Below are 22,399 nucleotides of genomic sequence, written 5' to 3'. Positions count from 1 at the left end.
TGAACATAATCTAGCTTCTTACTTAGCTTGAACTCAATTCACGATATAGCAAAAAATAATAAAAATGCCTGGCAAGGTCAAAACCCCGCTGGCATCTGATAAAATAGCGCAAGGGACCAATTCATCCTGAATGGACGTCCTTCCAGTCACTTGCACTGCCACTTAAGTATCTAACAGTGACTAGGGAGCACGTTTTCTGTGGCTCACTCTCAAGACAGATAATGAAATGCTATAAAAGAACAAGTAGCCTGGATTTGAGACTGCTTATTCTTTCATCACATAGATACATGCATACACAAGATGTGTCAAATAATGCTCACCGTTTGTGAAGAGGGCGGCAAAATCCACTGGATTCGAAAGAGATATTGCGAACAAGTCCAGCAAAAGTTTCCGAGTCTCCCGGAATCTTGGGATATAATTAAGGTCATAGACAAATTTGTTTGGTCGCCCATGGAAGGATGCGAGGGGTTGACTCTCGAGAATCCGGTGATATCTAAGCCTTGTGGCAGTGGTGCTGGGTGGTCATCTTACGACATACTGGACGATACGATGTCTCGGTCTGCTGCATCTGACAGTGAATTTAGTGTGGCACTCTACGAATATGCCCGCGACGACGGCGGCTATGTAGAACCAAGGTCATGAATCACGCATATAGTTTTCATTTTATCAATAAGCATTTTCATTAAACCACTGTTGGACTCTCATCAAGCTGAGAGTAAATGCGACGAAGCTTTGATCTTCTTCCGGGTCCCCCCTTGTCCCCGTGTAACTCATGAAACAATTTGTTTTGTATTGGAGACTCTCATGTAAGTTCAAGAAAATCATTTGTACGATGTTCTATAGCCGTGCCGTGCCGTGCTATCGTAGACTATTACACCGCATACCTGAACTCTTTGTTCTCTCGATCTGTAAGGTCCAAGAATTCGTGGTTCTTCTCCACCACATAATTATTTCCCAATGCTTCTCTCTCCCGATCTCTTCGCTTGTTCTCCCTCACCGCCAACAGGCGAATCAGGTACAGATCGATCGTAATCAAAACGTAAAGGATGCAGATAGATATTTTTGCAGGCATGTACCTTGGAGCATCTTTGCTCTGGAAAGTCTGAGGCGAGATAATGTTTCCAACGGTATATGCGATGGTTCCGATGCAAGTGACGGTTATTTTCTTGGTTGATCCCGCCACATTTGTGCTTTGTAATGCAAGGATGGTTGTCCAGCCGATGGGGATGCCTCCACTTAGATAGAATCCTATAAGGGCGGGAACTTTGTTCGTTGTTGCCATTAGGATCGCACCGACGATGGAGGGTATGTGGCCTGCGATGCAGATCCACAGGCGTTGGCCGGTCTTGCTCGCGAGGTATGTGAGACCGATCAACACAACAATCTCATAGGCACCAAGGGGCGTCACAAGTAGCAGGCTTTCCTTGCTGGTGTAGCCCATTCCTGTGACAAGGATATTGCCGAAGCTTGTTGCTATCGAGTTGGGGATGTTGGCAGCGAAGATCCAAAAGGCGTAAAGCCAGGTGTTGGGGTCCCTAACGGCTTCCCAGAATTGGTTCCATTTGAATATGCGGTTTCCGATGCCTTGTTCATTCTCTCGCATGCGTTCTGCGTGCAGCGCTTTCTCCTCGGCGGATAGGAACTTGGCTGAGAGAGGTGAATCCGGAAGCACGAACCAGAAAATAATGCCGACTACGGAGGTCAATAAGCCCAGGAATAGGAAAATGACCTGCCAGCCTCGAAGAGCCGCGTTTACGTCGCCCCCGACGTGGTTAGCAACTCCATAGGAGAAACAACCGCCCAAGAGTTGCGCGAAACCGCACATAGAGAACCAGATGCCGACGCGAAAAGCCTGCTCCTCCTTACGATACCATTGGGATGTAAAGACAACCCAGGCCGGCACGACTGCAGCTTCAGCCATGCCGAGGATGGCGCGACAGACCATGAGAGTCGCGAAAGACTTGCATGCCGCAAGACAAGCCAGAATGCCGCCCCAGATGGTAACATTGACGGCGACGTACTTAGCCAAGGGGAACAGTTGGATCAGGCGGATGGTGGGAAACTCGAAAGCGAGCTGCCCAAAGAAGAATATGCTCGCTATCCAGTTGAACTCATTGCCTTGCAGGTGGGCAGACAATTTAATGCCGGTAACACTCGCATAAGAAATGGCGATCTTGTCAAGATACTGAAGAACTATAATACACATTAGCAAAATGAACGATATTAATAGTTGCGGCCAACTCACAATAAACTATGCAAATCAAAGGCATGATGTGCAGATCAATACGCCGGACAAGGTTTCTGTGCTTTTCTGGATCAAGGATTTCTGTTTGCGAGCCATGCCCTCGCAACATCTCCAGAGCGGCATCAGCGTCGTTTCGGGAATGCACTTCGACCGACTTCAGGGTCTGCTGCGGATGTTTTTCCATAGTTGATGCCATAGCTGACGGCTTGGAGAATGGACGTGGAAAATTGGGTCGGCGAGGCAGAAGTGTCGACCATGCGAAATGCGCATTACCGCAATGTGGCCGTGACATTGATCATATGACCAGAGAAAAGGATTTGCTTCTAAATGGCGTGCTGATAGAGCTGAGCACGCAATTCCGTTAAGCCATGATTTTTTGGCCGAGTTGCCCAACGTAGACACCTACATAAGTGCGGACGGTACCCACAACAGCTGACTCTCCCCAAGTAGGTATATACCCAAGGGTCTCTGTACTACGTGAGAGGGACGACAGCGATCGTAAGTCATTGTCCAAAATGTAAAGATAGTTGAATCAAGTAGGTGTCATAATGTATCAAATCCTACATCTCTGCGCAACTTAAACATGCCTACTTGAGCGATTCGCTAAACATTCTATCCATAGCACTCGTTAGCAAAGGGAATTGTACCCAGCATTGCTGTACCTCGTCATTATTGTACGTCTCATTAATGATCTTTTGAGCAGAAATTGCGCGCCTAATTCATCTTCGGGTTCAGGTCAGAGTCTCACACAAGTGCTTCATCGTAACTTACACTTCGTCACGTAACACGTGTCGTGAGTGAAGACCACGTTCGATTACCCGCTGAAAGACCTTAGGCTAAACCAACACAAGAGCGGTAAGGCCAAATCCTTTTGTTCGCGAAGAATATCACAGTATTGTTATGGCCCTCTCGCTAGTTGCGGCGACTCGTTGCCATCTTTAACACAATCGCTTGTGTAGAAAGGGTGCATTTTGCCCGGCAAACGGATCCGCCGAATTTAAGGCCGTCGTTATGACTGGCCTGAGAAATCTGCAGACTATTTGAATGCCGAAGCAGCCGAAAGTGGTGGAACATTCCCTTGGTATGCGTTGGTTGGGCAATAGTTCACAACGTTGGTTGCGCGGTTGGTTGATTCTGATGCACTTCGGATGTATTGGCCGCTTACTCTGAACAATACCTTTATCTAAAGTCTGGGGCTTAAATAAGCCTGAAAATAAGTAGAGAACTTGAGTCCTTGTCTCATCTATATTTGACCAAATCTAAAAACATTGGGGTTAGTGACCAACTTTCCCTTTGCTGCTTACTGTCATCCCCTTCCAACCCCTCCTCACAACAACACACCATCGCAGGCTCAGCAAGATGTCTGCCCCTCTTGGCTTCATCCCCAGAAAGGCAATGCCTTTCGATGAGAAGCTATTCGAAATCATCGGCGCCAAGGAGACACTCACCATCGCCAAACATGTGATAACTCTTCTTCCTGCTCCTGTGTTCCCTCCAGACTCAGTCATCCACGACTCTGCATGCGGCTTGGAGCCAGTAACGGAAAGTATTCTGGCTTTGTCACCACCTGATACCATCAAGATCGTTGCTACAGATCTTGCCCCGCCCATGGCCGCCATCTACAACAATCTCGCCGAAGCCAAGAACTGGCCTTCGAGAGCCGAGGTCATGGATGCTCAGAATCTGTCGTTTCCGGATGCCACTTTCTCACACGCCTTCCTATCCTTCGGCCTGCCCATCATCGACGATCCGGTCGCCGCGGCCAAGGAGCTCTATCGTACGCTCAGGCCAGGAGGCACCGCTGTGACTGCTTTTTGGCTTCACGTTCCTCAAGGGGAATGTGCCCAGAAGACTCGTCGGGCGATCTGGGGCCCCGGTGCTCAGCTTAATATCGAACCCCATCCGGAGCATAGCGATCGAGAGTATATAAGAAGCCTCCTGGTGAAGGGAGGATTCAAATTCGAGGATGTACAGCTGCACGAGAAGTCAGCCATGCTCCCGGTCCAAGACCTCGATGAATTTGCCCGTGCGATCTGGAGCTCTGTCGGCCAGCCTAAAGGCGGGTGGACCGAGGAAGATGATGAGAAGTGGGATATGGCGGTGGCCAAGTATAAGGAGCTCCTGGCTAGCGAGCCTGGATACAAAGTGGAAGGGGGCAAGATCACTCTCAAGGCTACCGCTCAGATTGCCATTGTGCGCAAGGCTGGTTGATGGGGCAAAATGTAACTGATAACTGGCATTTCTCGTAGGGCACCAATACACCAAGGTAACGATTTGTGATTTCATTCCTTCCACCGTCAACTCGACCACAACTTACGTAGAGGAGCAACAGCAAAACTAGCGCGAACCGCAAATATCAAGAGCCATTGATAGCAACGATTGACTCAACCTTCTCGAAGTCTTCTTGATGCCCCGCAGATAAGCTGGAAGTGCCAAAAAAGAGGTAATTTCGATACTGTACTGTTGAAGAACCTATTAAGAATTACCGAGAGCTAGGTAGCTTCTGGAAGGGTTTTCTTCCGACGGCTGCTCGCGACAATGACTTCATTCTTCTGGATTATTGAAAGCATATTTGATGATGCATATACAATTTCGAATCTATTTGAGAGTGTAATAAACTTTTATGTACTCGGATTACAGCCTAAATCGGCATGCAATAAGACTTGATCTGTTAGACCTAAGGAGCGCAGTTCTTACTATATAGAACATTAATATAGATAATATAACTCGGGGTATGATTGGATTGGAAGTTTTCCTCCTCCTACTACTCAATTGTGCACGTTTCCAGGGTGGGAGACAACTCTACAAATTATGTAATGGTCAATTGACTTGAAGTAGCTTCTGTGTGGTAGTCGTAAAACATCTCGCGTTGTGCGCTCTCCTTCCGCCTTTTATTTTCTCATCTATCATCGATCTTTATCCTTGATTTTGTTTTCACCTGTAGAGTATCCACTCAAAATCTTTAAAGCAGACTGTGATGTCCAGGTCAAGTTTAACATTATGTAGGCACTGAGTCACCATCCTGGAACGAAAATATTTATATAAATCTTGATGTCCGATTTCTCTTTTCAAAATCAAGATGATGTGGCTACATGTACAATTGTCTCGACACAATGCACATGACAATGGTCTAGAGTTACCCCGCCGGGTGTTCAGAGGTAGGTATACACATCCTCTCACCAGATTTTCTTCGAGTCCCGAGTCCAAACTGATTGACTGGGTATCTCCACTGTCCTCGTGGTGCTCTATCTAGCCATGCGGCCACCACGGAAATTCTCCCCACGTGGTGCTTATCCCTCCAAGCCCACGGTATGCATCGCCAGAATCCGTCATCCCAAGGAACGCCATTCGATGCTCACTAAATCAGGTACAAAATTTGCTCCGGGGTATCATGTGGTAACCGATCCAAAAAGAAAAGTCGCAAAAAAAAGAGAAAGTTAGATAAATCCCGGGAACAGCGTTCGTGTGGCCCTTTTCCACTTGGGCTGTCCGTCTACGCTTCGAGCGTCATGAAACTCGTCTCCTGCTAGATCGCGCATTCGCAGTTGAACTTCGGGTGATGCTGCTTGGACTTGACGGGGAGGTATGCGCTGCACGACGTTGTCGGCGTTGTTGCTAGGACGGAACAGCTTCCTCTTGACGTTCGTCCTCCATGAGTCTGGTTGGGCACGACCACTTTCCACGTCCGAGTCATCAATAATGACATGGCCTCGCAGTTTGCGAATGGCCCTCTCCCGTCGAACCATTGAATTCGTGACCTTGGGACAATAGCCATTCGGAAGCATGGATGCCTTGCACTGCGGGCATAATGAGCTGTGACTGGTGAGGAATTCGTCTATACATTCCGGGTGGTAAATGTGACCGCAAGGAAGCTCGCGAATAATAGTGACCCTATTTTCGTAGTCCTCAGAGCAAATCGAGCAGGCAGGTTGGTAGTCTGTTGCGGTGCTAACGGCAGTAATGCCAGTGACGGTTGATTTCGCTGTCGGGCTGGGCAGTGCTTTCTCTGCAAAAGTTGGCATAGAAGTATTTGTAATAGTCTCGTCGATTCCCACGCTATTATTTCGCACGTGGGCTCGTGCCGGGGCCCGAGGCGTTGTAGGCGAGGGGGGCAAGCTATTCGCGTTCGGTTCGTAGTTGTATGTGAATAGTTGGAATTTTTCGACATGCTCAATAGGTACTGTGACGTGCTTAATGTTCATCGCCTCCAGATTCACTTCGCCACTCATCACACGACGCTGAAGCGAGACCCTGCGCTTGTGTTGAACGAAATGCATGAGGCAGGAAATGGCAGCCACGATGAAGAACAATGCAGCCACGCAGATGAGTATAAAGATCCAGATTGTCGGTAAGGAGTCCGCAGTAGCCACGTGTATTTGGGACCATATCCGGACATAGTCGTCGGCGTCAGGGTTGTACAAGGCAGAAATATTTTCGCCGTAAGGAACGGAGGTGACATTGCCGGAATAGAGACTCAGTTGTGTCATCATCGAGGACCCGACCGCTCCTGAGACAGCATAGACCGGGAATTTGGTCGTGGTTTTCCAGGCGTCATGGTCCTGAAGGTTCCATACCTCGTCGTCAACAGAAGGGGGCTTCTCGATGCTGTCGTCAGGCCTATACGTGATGAGCCCTCGAATGGGATCGAGCGCGGCAGAAGCCAGATACGACCTCGTACAGCTAGCATTCCACCAAGGCACCAGGGCGATCAGATTGTAGTCCGAGGGTGGCAGATGGGATTGTCGCACAGCTGTACTGGGCACATATGCAGGTTCAATCGCCTTGCACGGATCGCGGGCGTCCAGATCAGGGACGTAGAGCAATCCTTGAATGACACCATTGTTTGTCTGGGCGTATCTGGAGGACAGAATGGTAATGTTGTCGTTTATCTCGGCAGAGTAGGCTATGTCACTCTGCAAGACATTAATTGGGTGTCGAAAGCGACGAGGGAAGACTTCTGTAGGAATGGGAGAAGGCGCGTCGCGCAGGGAACGACTCACGGAGAGCGCAGTGATGTTCCTGATGATCGTCGATGGGATGCTATCGGCGCCAGACCAGACGGGATTGCTGAATAGAAGCCTCGAAGGGTGTCAGTACATGAAGAGACGAAGATGAAAAGCGGAGAACAGCAGTGATGCCTTGTATGCGGCTCATGGGAAGGTGGGTCGTGGGAGACAGGCAGACGACGTCCCACGCAAGACTGTCGCGGCCCGGCACGCTGAGACGATACCGTTGACCGCAGTGCCTTGAAGAACGAGACACAGTAGCACGTGTGAGAGAACGAGGTGATATCGGTGACGTCTTCTGGGGACGAGGGCATCGGCGAGTACGTGACTCCACCAACGTCACCCAGTAGGGCGATGTGGGACACGAAGGGGGGACAAGGCCGGATGTACAGGGCAGGAGGGGACAAGACACAAGGAAACACGCTCGAGACGTACACTGCATTTTGAATATCGTCGACGTAGGCTGTGACACAAATGGCGAATTAGCACCCGTACGCATATCTCCGCGAGCCGAAGAATTGGGAGTCTCGCATGGAAACGTGCTCGGCTGGGCCACGCGTGCCAAGGCGGCTGCCAAGGGCCAAGGCTGGGGGAGCACATCATCAAAAGACGACAAGCCTTTTGACGTCTCGGCGTTTTGCGTAACCAGAAATGGGACCAGATCGTCTCAGACACGGCCGGATTAAACATGGATAAACAATAATTTAAACTTACTGTTGCCCATCATTGTCGACAATCATGGTGTGGGCTGTGGAACCCAGGGCTCGAGGCACGGATGCATCTAGAGGCGCAGAATAACAAATTTAACGGGAGGGCGAGGTCAACAACAGGCGAGGTGGTCCGTCATCCACTTGTTGGTCGGGTGAAAATGGAGATTGATGGAAGGGGGAAAAAAGGTGCCAGCAAAACGAGCCTTCGAAGACGTCAGGTAGAGTGGAAGGGAGGCGAGTGAGATTAGACCACCCAAAGGTCAAATTCGGCCTAGCGGGCGTAGAGTAGAGGAGCAGGACCGAAGTAGGCGTGCACAGACAGGCACAGGCACAGGATCAGGCTTGGGGGGGGGGGCTCAGCTGAGGCAAGAATAGGTGTGTGCGAGGGAATCCGAAGAGGAAGAAGGACGAGGGGATGGGCCAGGGCGAGGAGAATGCCAAGACATGCCGCTTTTAAGAGCAACACGGAGCAGCAGGAGTCGGGTGGGCACTCGATACTGTCACGACTGGGGGCACTGGGCACCGGCGACCAGGGCAGGGACAGGGCAGGGGGGAAGCCCAGCGTTGCAGGGGTTTGGTTCTATACTAGCTGCTTCGAGGTGGTCGCTTGCCCTCTGGTGCCCTCTGGTGCCCTCTGGTGCCCTCTGTCCGGGAACTCGTTGCCGTTCACCCTACTCTCCTCACGCTCTCCTCCTATCATCATGCTCATCATCATCGTTCCCCCAGCGCCAACCCGGGTTTTTTCCTGCACGAAGCTGCACCTAAGATGCCGGGGAAGCCCCAGCGACGACCCACTGCTGCGCTGTATTTGCAATCGTGCAGCGCCGGCATCAAGGCTGTGTTCGAGCCACAGCTGAACCCCAATCACATTGCATGTACATTCCGACAGCCTTCCCGACTGCATTGTTTTTGCTGTTGCTTATTCAGTGGCATGAGCGCGAGATGTGTGAGATGTGTGAGATGAGTCGGCGGTTTCCGGCAGAGTCAGAATCGAGACTGGGAGCAAGATCAGGAGCAGCAGCAGCAGCAGAGGCAGAGGCAGAGGCAGCAGCAGAACCTGAACCTCAACCTCAACCTCAACCTCAAACGGCCGGCGTGCACTATTGCAATGCAGCTGCGCTTGTTGGTATTGGGCAGGCCTGTCTGGGCCGATCTCGATTCGGTCATCCATCCTCGAGAGTGGCTTTCCGCCAGCAAGCCAACACGACTGTCCACAACACGTCACACCAGGTTGGACGAATCACTGTCGTTGCCGCTGCTCCAAGATTGCCGAACTCCATAACGAGCGAAGCGAAGCTTTTCTGAAGCTTTTCCTCGCCCGCATCGCCAAGGACGGGCGCCGCCTTAGGGCGAGCTTCTTCCGTCACCCTGGTCGCGCCCAGCTGGGGTCTTCTCAGGGTGGGCCTGGCCTCTCTGCTCCCCGCCCGCGCGCTCTTTTTATTCTCACGTGCGTACAAAAAGAGACTGACGAAGGCATTCACTCTTCCTTCACCAGAGCAAGTAGAACAGACAGGCCTCCGAACATGGCACCGAGGGTAGCAAAGGGCTGTGGAAAGGGACGTCGCTACGGCCAGGCTCCCTTCCATTAACCCGAGTCGCGTGGCCCAAAGTTTGTCTCAAGATGAGCCCGTCCAATGCCAACTGTCATTCCACTGGACTATTCCTAGCTGGATGGCAAATCCACAGATCCACCAAACTTCACTCACGAATTCGGTCTATGGTTCCACTCTCCAAGATAATGAAAGTATCTCAATCTGGATAGTGTCTAGTTTTGATCGTTGAGTCCGGCCACCCGGGTCCAATGCCAAGTCCGCAGGTGGTGCTAGATGCAGATCTGCTGAAGCTTGGCCCTCTTTCCCCTCGGCTGTCTCGGACCTGGGAACCTGGACTCAGAATTGGTTCAGGGATTTTTGTCTCACCGAAGCAGCACTCAGATTCGACGCATGCCATATCCCATAAACCGCCCGAAAATCTGAAACAGAGCACAGCCTCGTCACCGTTGATCATCACATCACCTCTGGTCCCTTTGCCGCATTTCTGTGTAGGGACTGGACATTCGCGGAATGCATGGCCAAGACATCTGACAGGTGAGGTCTTGACCTTCCCGCCTATCGTCTCGGGCCTTGGACCTGGGCTCACAGAACCCCTGCCTGGTCCCAGACACGATTCCTTTTCTGGTGACCGCGGTGCATAACGGCAATGCTCTCAGGCCTATCTATCTCCTCTACTGAGCAGTCGCTTACGAGTCTAGGTGCATCGAGAGGTATCTTTTCCCAGGTATAGGCTGTTGGACTGTAGAATAGATCCATCGCATAAGCAGGGACGGCCCCACTAAACATGTACGATCTATTCAACATGCCAGCATGCGACATCCCGTTCCCGGATCACTCAGTCGCCGGGTCAGAGCCTGACATTTTGGAAACATGAATTTCAACCTCGACATCTTCGTCAGCTCCGCAAGCTCTGACGCCTCCGGATGTCGCGGAGGTTCCTACTCGACTTCGACATTTTTTAGCGTAACCACCTCGTGCATCATCTACAATGCCCTGCTCGAGTAATAACCAGGGAACTTTGACGCCCGTGGGCACTCATGAGTCGATGAAGGAAGCTGCCTTAAGTCGGTGACGGGATACGGCACATTCACGGGTACAATCATCCGAGTGCCGTGTTATCCGCAGGCCGCAACGCAGTGGTCTCAGCAGGAGTCATCTCTGGATCATCGGCACTGATATCATGCAATGCAAATCACTAACGGGCCCCGTCCCAACTTTGAGAGAAAAGCTTGTCGGATGCCACGCAGTTCGAGAGCACCCCCTGCCGGCCACGAGTACGCGCACGCATGTTGGTAATAAAACTGACCTGATCATTTGACGCGTAAAGTTTATTAGCCAAGGCCTAATATTAGCGCAAACAAAAAGGTGAGGGCATCCGCGACTTGAAGTGTCGAGGGCGAAGACGGAGGCGCTCTGTTATGCTCTTTGTCGATCTGAAAATCAGTGCTACGCATTCCGTATCGCACTGTAGCAATTTAACGCATATCGCAGCGGTGCACCCAACATGTTAGTCTATTGAAACAGCTATCAGGAGTCAACACTCGAAGGCAAATCGTCTTGAGCGTCGTAAAGCATGGCATTTGCAACGTTGGTGGCTGTGCACGTACATGTACACCCTCTACTCGATATCGGCAAAAGCGGGCGTGAAGATGAAACCACGTCCGCGATCTTATTCTTACATTGGTGCAAGTTCATAGTTCAGCATCGAAATCATGATTACTTGTCAACTACACGTGAGCTTGTTAACATTCTCAAGACGTCATGTACCGTCGATTGCATTAGAAAGAGCCTTTCCATGAACCTTCTCTGACGCGTGCAAGATAGCCCCTAACAGAAAAGTTTGTGCTGGCCCTCATCTCGTGCAGAAATTCACCTATGGCTACTGACTAGGTAGATTACCCAGACTGAGAAGTTTCAAGAGTTTCACGCAAGAATGGTAGATTCAGGCTCTAGTTCTTTCTTTGCCCCCTTTGGATCCTGTCCGAATTCGTTCAAATCGCATGTGACAGCACACTTGCCGAGAGGGAGGGACCACATCTATCTAGTCTAATTTGGGGATATTACGACGGGAGTGTCTTGGACATCTGCCTTTCCACGCAGCCCATGTTCTAAACAGAAGAAATATGCTTTGCGTACATCATTACAATACAGTCTGCATAGGTGTTGCCGTACAGCCATATTCCAACTTGTGCGCATAGCTCTTAGCAGCCATAACTAAGTTGGCCGACAAAGACCAACCCGCACGTAAGCCGGGGTGACCGTCAGGCCCAACGTCTCGGTCCAGGGTAGGTTGTCGCGCGCCTCGATACTCTGAAACTCCTGCACGAACCGCGTAATGATATAAAGCGTTTCTGTAATAGCATACTGTTGTCCAAGGCAAACTCTTGGGCCCCCATTGAAGGGAAGGTATTCCTTTCCAGTAATATATGAGTAAGGTGAGAACTTTGTCTTGAGAGGGGAAGCTTTAAGATACTTACCCAGGAATGCTTCGCGCCATCCCACCGCTCGGGGCGGAACTCGTCGGCGTCCTCACCCCAAATATCCAGGCGGCGGTGCATCGAGTATGTCGAGTAGAGCACTTTGAGCCCTTTTGGAATGTATATGGGTGCTTCTCCGTCTGGGCCGCCACCACGAGGCAGTATCGTGTCACGAACAGCGACTTTCGCGCTTGTTGGGACCGGTGGGTAGAGTCGTAACGCTGGATCGTGGTTAGCTATTGAATTGCAACACAGCGACTGAAATGACTTGCCTTCATTTATGCAGAACTTTGCATACTTGAGGGCCCTCAATTCCGCGTATGTCGGCCTACGATCACCTAGTGTGCTAATCTCCTCCCGCAACTTTGCCCATACATCGGGCCTACGCGAGAAGTGGTAAAACAAACTGTTCAACAGACTTGCAGTCGTGTCCCTCCCTGCTAGCAACAAGCTGAGGAGCTCGCCACGGATCTTGCCTTTGTCGTTCGTCGCGTTGGCGAGGTCCCTGAGAAATGAGTTCCGCCGGATCCCGCCCTCCTCGGCCAAGATATTGACGACTGGGGACTCGCCTTTCTTGTACTCCAGGACCTGGTCGACGAACGTGTCGACATACGACCGGCAGATCTTGTTTGACTTGTTGAACTCCGGGTCGTTCTTCCAGAAGCGCCGCAGTGGACCTGCTATCAGGAGGAAGGCCATGTGGTCGAGGGAATACCGGAGCGCCTTGGCGAAAGCCAAGTCGAGCTCTTTCGCATTGACGAGGGTGCTAGTTGCCTTGCCGAAGAGGAAGTCCGTGGCGGAGTCGAGGGTGAAGCGGTGGAAGAGCGGCTGCAAGTCGACGGTGCTGCCGTCGCTGGGGAGGAGGCGGAACAGGTGGCTGACGTGCGTCTCGATGAGGCTCAGGTCGGCGACGTGCTCCTTTGCGAAAATGGGCCGGAGCAGGGCGCGCGAGTGCGCCCACTCCTCGCCGTCGCTGGCGAAGACACCTTGTCCCAACAGCGGACCCATGATGCGCTGCCGGCCGCCGAGTGTGAAGTCCTTGAACCTTAGCGAGAGGAGTGTTTTGACATTTTCCGGGTCAGCTGTGAAGATAGACCTTCGGTGGAAGCCACGCACCTCCCAGGTTGGTCCGGCTTTGCGGAAGCGGCTTGAGAGGAGCTCGAGGAACCTGTGGTTTTGGAACGCCCTGATGTTGGTGATGATGAAGTCAAGGCCCAGCACTGGATCCCTTAGGGGAAACTTGCGGCATGGTTTGCATCCGTGTTGCGCTCTGAAGCTTCGGCTAGATACATTGCTCCATATTTTGGAGATTGTAACACTGAGGAGTAGTACGAAGCTGGCGAGAGCACAAAGCTTGGGCAGCAACGACCAGCCGCTCTTCGTTACTGCCGCCAATATTCCCAAAGACAGCGCCATCGTGTCTGGGCAATAATCCGGTAGCGATATTTAGCAAATACTTCTCTGTATAAAACAATAACTCGGAAGATTTGAAGATTGAGGGACTTCTCAGGTCAACTTTTCAGCTTTCAAAGGAGTCTCATCCCTTATCGTCATAGCAGAGAGTCTGTACTGTGGTCCACATCTGTATCTCGATTTGGTCTCTACGGCGCCTTCTACAATTTGGTATTTTTAGGCAGACAAGGAGTTGGGCCCTCATGTCAGCACTTCCGATAGCCTCCTCACGTCAGAAGTGGATTATCTTCAAGTGAAGGTTGCAAATACACAAAGTACCTGATGAAAAGCCTTCTTGGGGAGCTGTTGCAATTTGTACAGCCGCACATTTTGCAACTTCATTCCTACTTTTGACGCAAAATTTTTTTGACGACATGATCAAGAGGTTCTCGACTTATCGAACTTTTATTGATGAGAATTGCTAAGTACTCATTCTTTTAGGTGTCGAAGTATACTTGAAGCATTCCCCTGTGGTTCAGTGCTCCTCGATACAAGAGCTGATTCCATCTAGCCTGCTTCACGCTCCTACGTAAGTGATAAGCGCTGGGCCTTGCCCTACCCAATCCAAATGATACCTTGTACTAGCAGAATGGCGACAAATCACATGGCCTGTCGTGGCGGATTCCTGACACGAGTCGCCGCTAGTATATATACATGGTTTTGAGTATCAATACACTTGTGAGAAATGTCTCCATTACATTGGCTGCGAAAGTACACATCAGAGGCTAGCCACGGGCCATTTACAGGTCATGCAATGACTGAAATACATTGCCGGTATAGAGGTCTTTCTGGACATCACCTCGTCAAATTTGGCCTCCAGGAGGAATGAATGCTGGCACTGTTCATTTTTCTTTTTTTTTCTTTCTTGGAGGATACTGACTCAGAATGATTTGGCCACGACAATAAATGATTACTGGGTTGTGGTCGGAGTGGATCTGTTGTCTCACGTCAGAAGCGCTGCCGAATGTTGCATGCAAGTTTTGATATTCTTGAGGCTAAAGGTCGCTAGTAGCCGCCAAAAGCCCAGAGAACATTGGTTGAGTGAGATCATAATAGTAGTTTGTGGAACTGTGATGAATAATACTGGCGGGTTCGCAAATTTCTCGACATTAGCCAGTCAAGTCCGACTTGACGCCTGCTGGACCCAGCTTGCGCAGCCTCATATTCACTCCATCTTACCGATATCAGAGTTGTAATAATCAAGAAGATCATCGCTCCTGAGCTATTTCTAGCATGTGATGTGCAGCTCGACGTGGCTGATCAAAGTAAACTGATTCGGACTGCCGGTCTCATTCAGCTCTAAGGGACTTCGAGCTGGTCCACTTAGGAATCCTCATCTTCCCAATGTTTTAGCCATCATATTTCCATCTCAATCGTGTTTTGTTTGCTTTTAAACTGGCGAACATCTCCTTAACATTCTGAAAATGGCTAACACCGAAATGTCAATTGATAATGGTCACGTCCAAACCCCTGCCAAAACCAGTCTATCTGAAAATGGCAGCCATGAAAAACATGTAACCATTGAGCCAAAGAGCGGTCCTGAAAAGCCTGAGGAGAAGTCTGCTCCGTCCCGTGGGTGGCGTTTCTGGGCAGTTTTCCCGCCAATATGCCTCGCGACACTGCTCATCGCACTGGAGTCCACAGTCACCACTGCGTCGTTGCCTAAGATTGCGTCAGACCTCGATGCCGGAGACAACTACGTCTGGATCATGAATGGATACTTGCTAACAGCGTCAGTGTATACTCTTTTTTGGAATTGGGCAAGGCTCAGTGATGTCTCATGCTTCAATACGCTTGCTGACTTCGCACAGCACGGTCTTTATTCCTTTCTACGGCCAGTTCGCATTCGTCTTCGGCCGGCGCTGGCCTACCCTTTTCGCTGTCGTAATGTTTATGCTCGGCAGTGGTATAGCTGGTGGTGCAGACTCTATGGCTATGCTCATTGGTATGTCTAGGCTGTGCTCCTTACTTTTCAAGCCATCACTTTCTGCAACTTTAAAGATCGAAGGCTAAGACATACATCCATCTGCCAGCTGGTCGTATAGTCCAAGGTCTAGGCGGCGCTGGCGTCGGCGTCCTTGGAAATATCATCGTCTCGGACTTGACCTCTGTCAGAGAACGCGGTAAATATCTCGCGGCAATTTTCGGTGTGTTCGGCTTGGGAATCGCAGCCGGCCCTCCCATCGGCGGCGCCATAAGCCAAACTAATTGGCGCTGGGTTTTCGTACGTACAGCTATTAACCCTTCGTTTCACCTTATATGACCTAGTTATTGTTGTTGTGTGATATTTCCCTTGAAGGCTGACCTTCAACCTTTCCTCCCCCGAATACCCACCGAGACTTCTCGTGAGTAGACAGTTGACTGATACATCTTCTTAACCTTAGTGGCTGAATCTGCCTGTTGGTGCCCTGGCATTAATACTGCTATTTCTCTTTCTGCACGTAGATGCACCAAGATTAATGACTGTGCGTCAAGGCCTGAAGAGAGTGGATTGGATCGGTAACTGGCTGTTGATCGGTAGCGTGGTGAGCATCCTGATCTCCCTGAGCTGGGCAGACACCAGGTATCCTTGGGCGTCCTGGCGAATTCTATTCCCACTTCTCGTCGGATTCGCTGGTCTGGCCGCTTTCCATGCCTACGAGTCGAGTTCGTGGTGTGTGAATCCAACAATCCCTCCACGGTTATTCGGGAACAGAACAAGCGCCGTGGCGTTCTTGAGCACGTTCCTCGCTGGAGCGTTGACGTTTTGGCGGCTCTACTTCATGGCACTGTACTTCGAGGGTGTGCTGCTTGTGTCGACTGGCCGGTCGGGCGTCCTCCTTCTCCCATCGGTGCTGGTCTACGTCCCCGCCGCCGTGTCCGGTGGGTTCGCACTGTCGAAATGGGGGCGGTACAAGCCAATACACCTCATAGCATACGGTCTCATTGTGCTTGCGACAGGACTTTACATCGACTTGGATGAGAATTCCTCCCTTGCGAAGATAGTCACATATCAGATTATCGCAGGTTGGGGATCCGGGATGCTCATCACCACGATCCTCCCCGCTGCCCAGGCCGCCCTACCAACATCTGATGCCGTACCTGCGAGCGCGTTGTGGGCGTATCTTCGTTCTTTCGGCAGCATATGGGGCATCGCCATCCCAGCTGCCATCTTCAACAGCCGTTTTTCACAACTGTCGGACACGATCACTGACGAGAATGTGCGTGATGTACTTGGTGGAGGTAATGCTTACTCGCATGTTTCGAGCACGTACTTGTCGTCCCTGCCCAAGGATGTCAAAGGACAGGTTGTTCATGTATATAACGATGCCTTAAGGTATGTTTGGTATGTGTGCCTCGCTTTCAGCGCGTTTGCGCTTCTGGTTACTTTTTTGGAGAAGGAGGTGGTAATGCGTACTACACTTGATGCACCCCGCAATAACTCACCTGAGAAGGTTGGAAAGGACTTGGAGTCTTCAGGCAGCGGGAATCGTTGAATATGAAATTGAACCCTGTCTATTAAACTACTGGGATATTCCAGTAAGGTACATTCGATAACCTCCGCGAATAAAAACATGAGAAAAAGCAACAGGAAAAGAAAATCAGCCATAATTTAAATCCGAGTTACAAATCCCTATTACTCCATTGAAGCCTATAGTTTTATGAGGTCATTGGGAAACCAAATTTTCGCATGTTCATTTTATGTTTAGGTGAAGTGGACATCGAGTTGTCGACATTTGTGAAACCCACGTGACACCTAGACCTCCAGGCATTACCTTTTTGCTCCTAGCTGCTAGTATCTTGTTATGCTGCTTCAAATTATATCCACAAACTTTTGAATTATATCTGTAAAGTATTGTAGAAAGCTGATATCACCGACGTGGCTATATTTCCTTTCTGTCCTATTTGCAGCTGGGGCCTGACTATGCAGAGGGGAAATCGCCGGACATCGTGACTGCGGTGGAAATACTTGATGTTAGTAAATTACAATGGACTATATCTAGATCGACATCAGTGTCACTTAATGGGCCATTCGTAGTGACTGTGGATTCTAGGGATGGTTGTCCTCGCAAACGGTGCTTTTGCCTACGAATATGGAGATGAGAAACCCCTTGACTCTAATATGACTGAGACTAGCACCATTTGGTTTCGGAGCAGCCGCGTTGACAGTTGGGTATCTACGTAGATGGTCTGAAGTTTCCGCTCACAGTAACTCGGGGGCATGAGGAACTCGAGGGGCCATCGCCATTTGGAAACGGGGGTGGGAGGTCGTGCGCAACGGCCCGGGCGGCACATGAAACATGATGGGCGGCGCCCCTGATGCAGCTTGTAGGGACGATGAACAATTGGTTACCAAGACTCTCTGGAGAATGAGCAGCTTGCAGGCATCACAAACACGGTATTGTAACCTGACCAAGACACAGTTTCCTGTGGGTTGACGTCCTGTGGGATAACCTCTTGTAAGAGAATTAACTATAGGACAACCTGTTGTGGGATAACATGTCATAGGCCAACCTCTTGCAGAATAGCTCCAACGTCTAGGTACCTAGGTACCTAGGTAGGTTATTTTTTTTTTAATCTCCTGTGGACTCTCCAGTATCTGGCAAGCCTTCTGGGATACCGCCACGGGAATGGTTCAAGACCTACTTAGGTGCCATGGTGCAGGTATCGATTCCTTAGTATCTGACGGGACATTCAGCAAGGCATGAGATGTTGTCCTGCAGTAAAAGAGGACGGTATGGCAAGGCTATCACAAAGGCAACGTGAAAAGCAGTGATTAGGTTACACGCCGATGATTTGGAGTCCTTACGATGACGTGAGGCCTCAGGAGTGGCGCACCCGCGTTCTGACACGTCGTGTTGGATCCTGTTGATTGAATCAAACCCACTGCACAAGGTTCCCTGCAACAAAAACACGAAGAGAGCCATCGACTGGCCGGGACTGGCCTACAGGACCGTAGATCGTTCAGCTACCGCGGGTGGTGCGCAGCTGGTTTTTCGTTGGAGCATGAATGTAGCTTGATTAAGGGTCTCCACACCAAGGCGGATCTGGAAGCTCACATCCTGGGAGCCCCTCGTCAGGACTGTCTGTCACAAGCAAAGCTTCCGCCTCGTTGCGCCCAAGGACGAACAGAGCTTTGAGTCCATTCCGACAATCTGCATAGAGAAGTAAAGCAGGACGAAGGGGAACGTCCATGATAGCTGTGTGTAGAGACAAAACAGTCAACGTTCTGTAGCATAACAATCACATTACGAAAAAGAAACGGACCCCCTGAGCGCTTGCTGTTTTTCTTGGCTGACGACGTGAGCGACCCTCATCACCCCGCCATCTGCCACAGAGCTGCCCCTCTCCCTCACGAATCCTGAGCTCTGTATGGAGTCTTGGCACGTTTGACCACTCCTCCCTACCCAGTCCCTCTGCGTCGCCTCCCAAGGTTGACCAGGACCAGAGACGGTGTGTTCTTCCTCCTTTCCCATTTCCATCTTCTGCCCTTCCACATCATCAATTTTCGTATCAAGAAACTGTTTGTGAAGGGGCTGATTGAAGATACCCGTCTCAAGAAAACGACACAACTACCCCGCCATAACCTACTTGAGCTTCACAGAGCTCTCAACTTGTCACTACTCTGGTCGTCTCACGCAAGCCTGAGCAACAAGGCGGTCAGCCAGGTTGGTGACTCTCCTCTTCTTCAACACAAGGCCCTGTCCCAAATCAATCGTGACTTGCGGCCAGGCCAGGCCAGTCTGTCGCAATTGATCGCAAACAGCTCTTTCAAGTCTTTCTTAGCAACCTGACCCAAGCTGACAATTGCCTGCATGCGCAGACTACAGATTGCCATGACGTCCTCCCTCAAGATGACCCCCCTGTTGATGGGGCTGGTCCTTCTCTTCCTCTTCGCCGGTCGCGCTCATGCCTTCGGCGCTGGAAACATCGCTAGCATCTCCAAAGTCGAGGGCCAGAACTGTAAGCCCACACACATACCACCGGACCAACTCCAAAAGAGGACGACCCCAATACTCACGTGAACACTTGACAGGGCGCCACGGCGACATCGAGGATACGCTTCTCAAGATCTTGATGGCTCGAGCCGTTGGTGGCAAGAAGTTTGACAAGCTGATGGTGTCGCGCACTTACTTTGGCAACTGGTAAGATCCAACTGATACCCCCTTTACCGCCCTTCAAACTAATGTAGCTCTAGGTTGCGAGATTATTCCCAAGCCATCGATGTCGGCACGGTGAAGAGCGTTTCAGCCGAGGCCATTCGTCTTCTACTCTGCGTCCTAGGCTTCTTGACATTTGGCTATGGTTCGCGCGAGTTTGAGGTTACTGCCGATCGTCTCGGCTGCTACCGGCCTGAAGGTAACTCAGCCTGGTCAATTTACGCGTCTCCTTTCCCGTTTAGGTGCTAACAGCCCTCATAGACCATATTGACAACCCCAAGAACTACGCTGACAACGAGGATGCTCGTCAATACGACCGTCGTCTGCGTGGCCCCATCGATGAGCGAGTTGAGCTGGCCATCGATGAAGAGACAGGCATGAAGAACTACATCGCCAACGAGAACGTGAACATCATGACCAGCGCTCTTCACGTCCGCCGTCTTTTCACTAAGTGTGTCGAGCTTGGGCGACGGTACCAGCGTGATAACAGGAAGGAGGACCTGCATGAGGCGCTTCGACTGCTGGGCACTGGACTTCACTGCTTGGAAGGTGAGTTGTTTCATGGAGAATCGCAAACTTGGAAACTAACGCAATGTGAAAGACTTCCTGGCGCACAGCAACTACTGCGAGCTGGCGCTGATTGAGATGGGTGAGCGCGATGTGTTCCCCCACGTTGGTCGTAACACTCAGATACGTCTATCTGGCGCTCGTCATGAAGTCTACCCAATTGTCACCGGTACCTTCGGTGGTGTCGATTTCTTGCACTCCGTCACGGGAGAGGTCTCCGACAAGCTCACTCAGAATGAGATTGACGAGCTTGAGGGCACCCTCCAGGAGAGCCAGAACAAAGACACCAGCATTCTGCGCAACCTCCTGGATAAGATCCCAGACGGTCTTTTCGGGGACGATGATAAGAAGTCCAAGATGGATGACATCCAGCAGAACGCAAGTGCCGCCCAGGTGGAGCAGATGTCAGTTTCGCCACGTGATCCTGAGGAGTACACGCTTTATGTGCAGAATATTTTCCGCCAGATCATGCCCGCAATTGAGTTCCACGACGATATCCTCCAAAAGGTCACGGAGGCTATCGAGAAGATCCCCGTTCTGCCTCAGATTGTTGAGCAGCTTGAGGAGCAGCTATCGGTTTTCGTCTTCTCTGTCATCGCACCTTTCGTGGTCCCTGTCATCAACCAGGTCAAGAACGAGCTCCGCACCGGCTCTGATGAGATTATTCAGTCCAGTGAGAACGAGCAGCTGATCGTGTTCAACGACGACGAGAGCACAGATCCCACTCACTCCATGCTGTCTAAGGACCACTTCTCCAACATTCTCAACGAAGTTGCCGGCAAGACGGCCAGCAAGGTTGTCGCATGGGCCGTCCCGCAGCTCATGGAAGCTATTGACGACGAGTCCATCGACATTAACCGCGTTTGCACCCGCCTCATCCACGGAGTCCTGCACCACCCGGCCCAGCGCGGCCAGGGCGAGGACGGAGCCCGCGAAGGTCGCGAGATGATGTTCCGCAGCGTTGAAGAGTGGTGGAACGAAATGCCCGAGAACGCGAAAGACGAGTACCGCAACAAGTTGTCCCGCAACGGTGTCAAGAACGGAGAGAACCACAAGGAGGGCGTGCAAGACACTGGCCACGGCCATGGATGCTCCGGCAAATTGAGCATGCACAAGCAGTTCGGCGGTGGTGACCAATCCGTTGAGGACAAGATTGCGTCGGCTGCCGCAGGCGCTATCATCGGCGGAGTCACGTCCGGCTTCTCTGACATCGTCTCCAACCAGACGGGCGGTAGGGTCAACCTGCCCGACTCCAACAACCCCACTAAGGGTGGCGGTCTTCTTGGCAACGTGTCATCGCTCCTGGAAGGTGCGTTCCAGAAGGACTCGGACACATACGAGTCGCGACCTCATCGTACCGAGGACGGCGGTGTCAGCCAGTCTATTTCGCAGTACGGCCGTAGCAACGATGGTCGTCGCTACGAGCAGGCTGAGTTCACAGAGACCCGGTACGATGATGGGCGTGAGAGGCAGGAGTTCCGTCGCACCGAGCAGAGGGATGATGGACGGGGCGGCGAGCACGGTTATGGCTACCAGGAAACTCAGGAAAGCTATGGTGGACGTCAGCACCATGAGGAGAGGCGCTGGGAAGGCGAGACCAGCAGCTCGAGCTACCGTCGGGAAGAGACCCAGAGCTACGGAGGAGGTTATGGTGGCTCGCGACGTGAAGAGTCGGACAGCTATAGCTCTTCGCGACGAGAGGAGTCCGGTGGCTATGGCGGAGGCGGAGGTGGAGGCGGATACGGTTCCTCTCGCCGAGACGACTCGGAGGGCTACGGAGGAGGAGGAGGATACGGCTCCTCCCGACAAGAGAATCAGGGCTATGGTGGCGGTGGAGGCTACGGCGGAGGCGGAGGTGGAGGCTACGACTCTGGGCGCCGCGACGAGTACGGAGGCGGCCGGCAAGAGGGAGGCTATTCCGGCGAGAGGCGGGACGAAGGCAGACGTCGGGATGATGATGACAACAACGACCTGGTTGGAGACGTCATTGAAGGTGCTGCGAAGCACTTCTTTGGCGGCGATAAGCGAGATGACCGTCGCGAGGGCGGTGGCGGCGGCTGGTTCTCTTAGGTAGAAGATCTCTCACGCCGTCTTCGTTCCAGATCTTCAGATCGTGGGGCAGACTAGAGCCAAGGCCAACAGGGAGCTGCGACTCTGCTAGATGAGATTGATGATGTTTGGAGGATGAATAAAAAGTGATTCTTTTAGTAATGATATCGTGCCGTGCTCTTCTACAGTCCATCGAAACT

The 22,399-nt window shown here is 51.4% G+C and overlaps 6 protein-coding genes across 6 annotated transcripts; 3 read left to right on the top strand and 3 right to left on the bottom strand.

The window, feature by feature from the left end:
- Positions 1–871: 871 nt before the first annotated feature.
- J7T55_000493 (uncharacterized protein) lies at positions 872–2,441 on the bottom strand (the record flags this gene model as incomplete). Its single annotated transcript, XM_053135774.1, has 2 exons — positions 872–2,193; positions 2,246–2,441. 2 exons carry the CDS (start codon positions 2,439–2,441, stop codon positions 872–874), a joined length of 1,518 nt encoding a protein of 505 aa, XP_052986566.1.
- A 1,163-nt stretch (positions 2,442–3,604) lies between these two features.
- On the top strand, positions 3,605–4,456 carry J7T55_000492 (uncharacterized protein; the record flags this gene model as incomplete). The annotated part of the gene is made up of 1 exon (XM_053135773.1): positions 3,605–4,456. One exon carries the CDS (start codon positions 3,605–3,607, stop codon positions 4,454–4,456), a length of 852 nt encoding a protein of 283 aa, XP_052986565.1.
- A 1,226-nt stretch (positions 4,457–5,682) lies between these two features.
- Positions 5,683–7,978, bottom strand: J7T55_000491 (uncharacterized protein; the record flags this gene model as incomplete). The annotated part of the gene is made up of 3 exons (XM_053135772.1): positions 5,683–7,312; positions 7,483–7,714; positions 7,966–7,978. 3 exons carry the CDS (start codon positions 7,976–7,978, stop codon positions 5,683–5,685), a joined length of 1,875 nt encoding a protein of 624 aa, XP_052986564.1.
- Positions 7,979–8,727: 749 nt separating this feature from the next.
- J7T55_000490 (uncharacterized protein) lies at positions 8,728–10,052 on the top strand (the record flags this gene model as incomplete). Its single annotated transcript, XM_053135771.1, has 4 exons — positions 8,728–8,836; positions 8,927–9,191; positions 9,253–9,408; positions 9,950–10,052. The coding sequence occupies 4 exons, from the start codon at positions 8,728–8,730 to the stop codon at positions 10,050–10,052; spliced, it is 633 nt and encodes a 210-aa protein (XP_052986563.1).
- A 1,676-nt stretch (positions 10,053–11,728) lies between these two features.
- On the bottom strand, positions 11,729–13,407 carry J7T55_000489 (uncharacterized protein; the record flags this gene model as incomplete). Its single annotated transcript, XM_053135770.1, has 3 exons — positions 11,729–11,833; positions 11,992–12,212; positions 12,378–13,407. 3 exons carry the CDS (start codon positions 13,405–13,407, stop codon positions 11,729–11,731), a joined length of 1,356 nt encoding a protein of 451 aa, XP_052986562.1.
- Positions 13,408–14,867: 1,460 nt separating this feature from the next.
- J7T55_000488 (nima-interacting protein) lies at positions 14,868–22,220 on the top strand (the record flags this gene model as incomplete). The annotated part of the gene is made up of 12 exons (XM_053135769.1): positions 14,868–15,175; positions 15,255–15,388; positions 15,477–15,667; positions 15,828–16,759; positions 17,847–17,882; positions 18,440–18,507; positions 18,835–19,198; positions 19,247–19,386; positions 19,460–19,568; positions 19,622–19,782; positions 19,845–20,132; positions 20,185–22,220. The coding sequence occupies 12 exons, from the start codon at positions 14,868–14,870 to the stop codon at positions 22,218–22,220; spliced, it is 4,767 nt and encodes a 1,588-aa protein (XP_052986561.1).
- Positions 22,221–22,399: the final 179 nt, after the last annotated feature.

This window comes from Diaporthe amygdali (assembly GCF_026229845.1).
Source record: "Diaporthe amygdali strain CAA958 chromosome Unknown NODE_59_length_222216_cov_65_098826, whole genome shotgun sequence".
NCBI lineage: Eukaryota > Fungi > Ascomycota > Sordariomycetes > Diaporthales > Diaporthaceae > Diaporthe > Diaporthe amygdali.
Note: the sequence above shows the minus strand (reverse complement) of the source record. Positions and strands in the feature narration are given on the sequence as shown.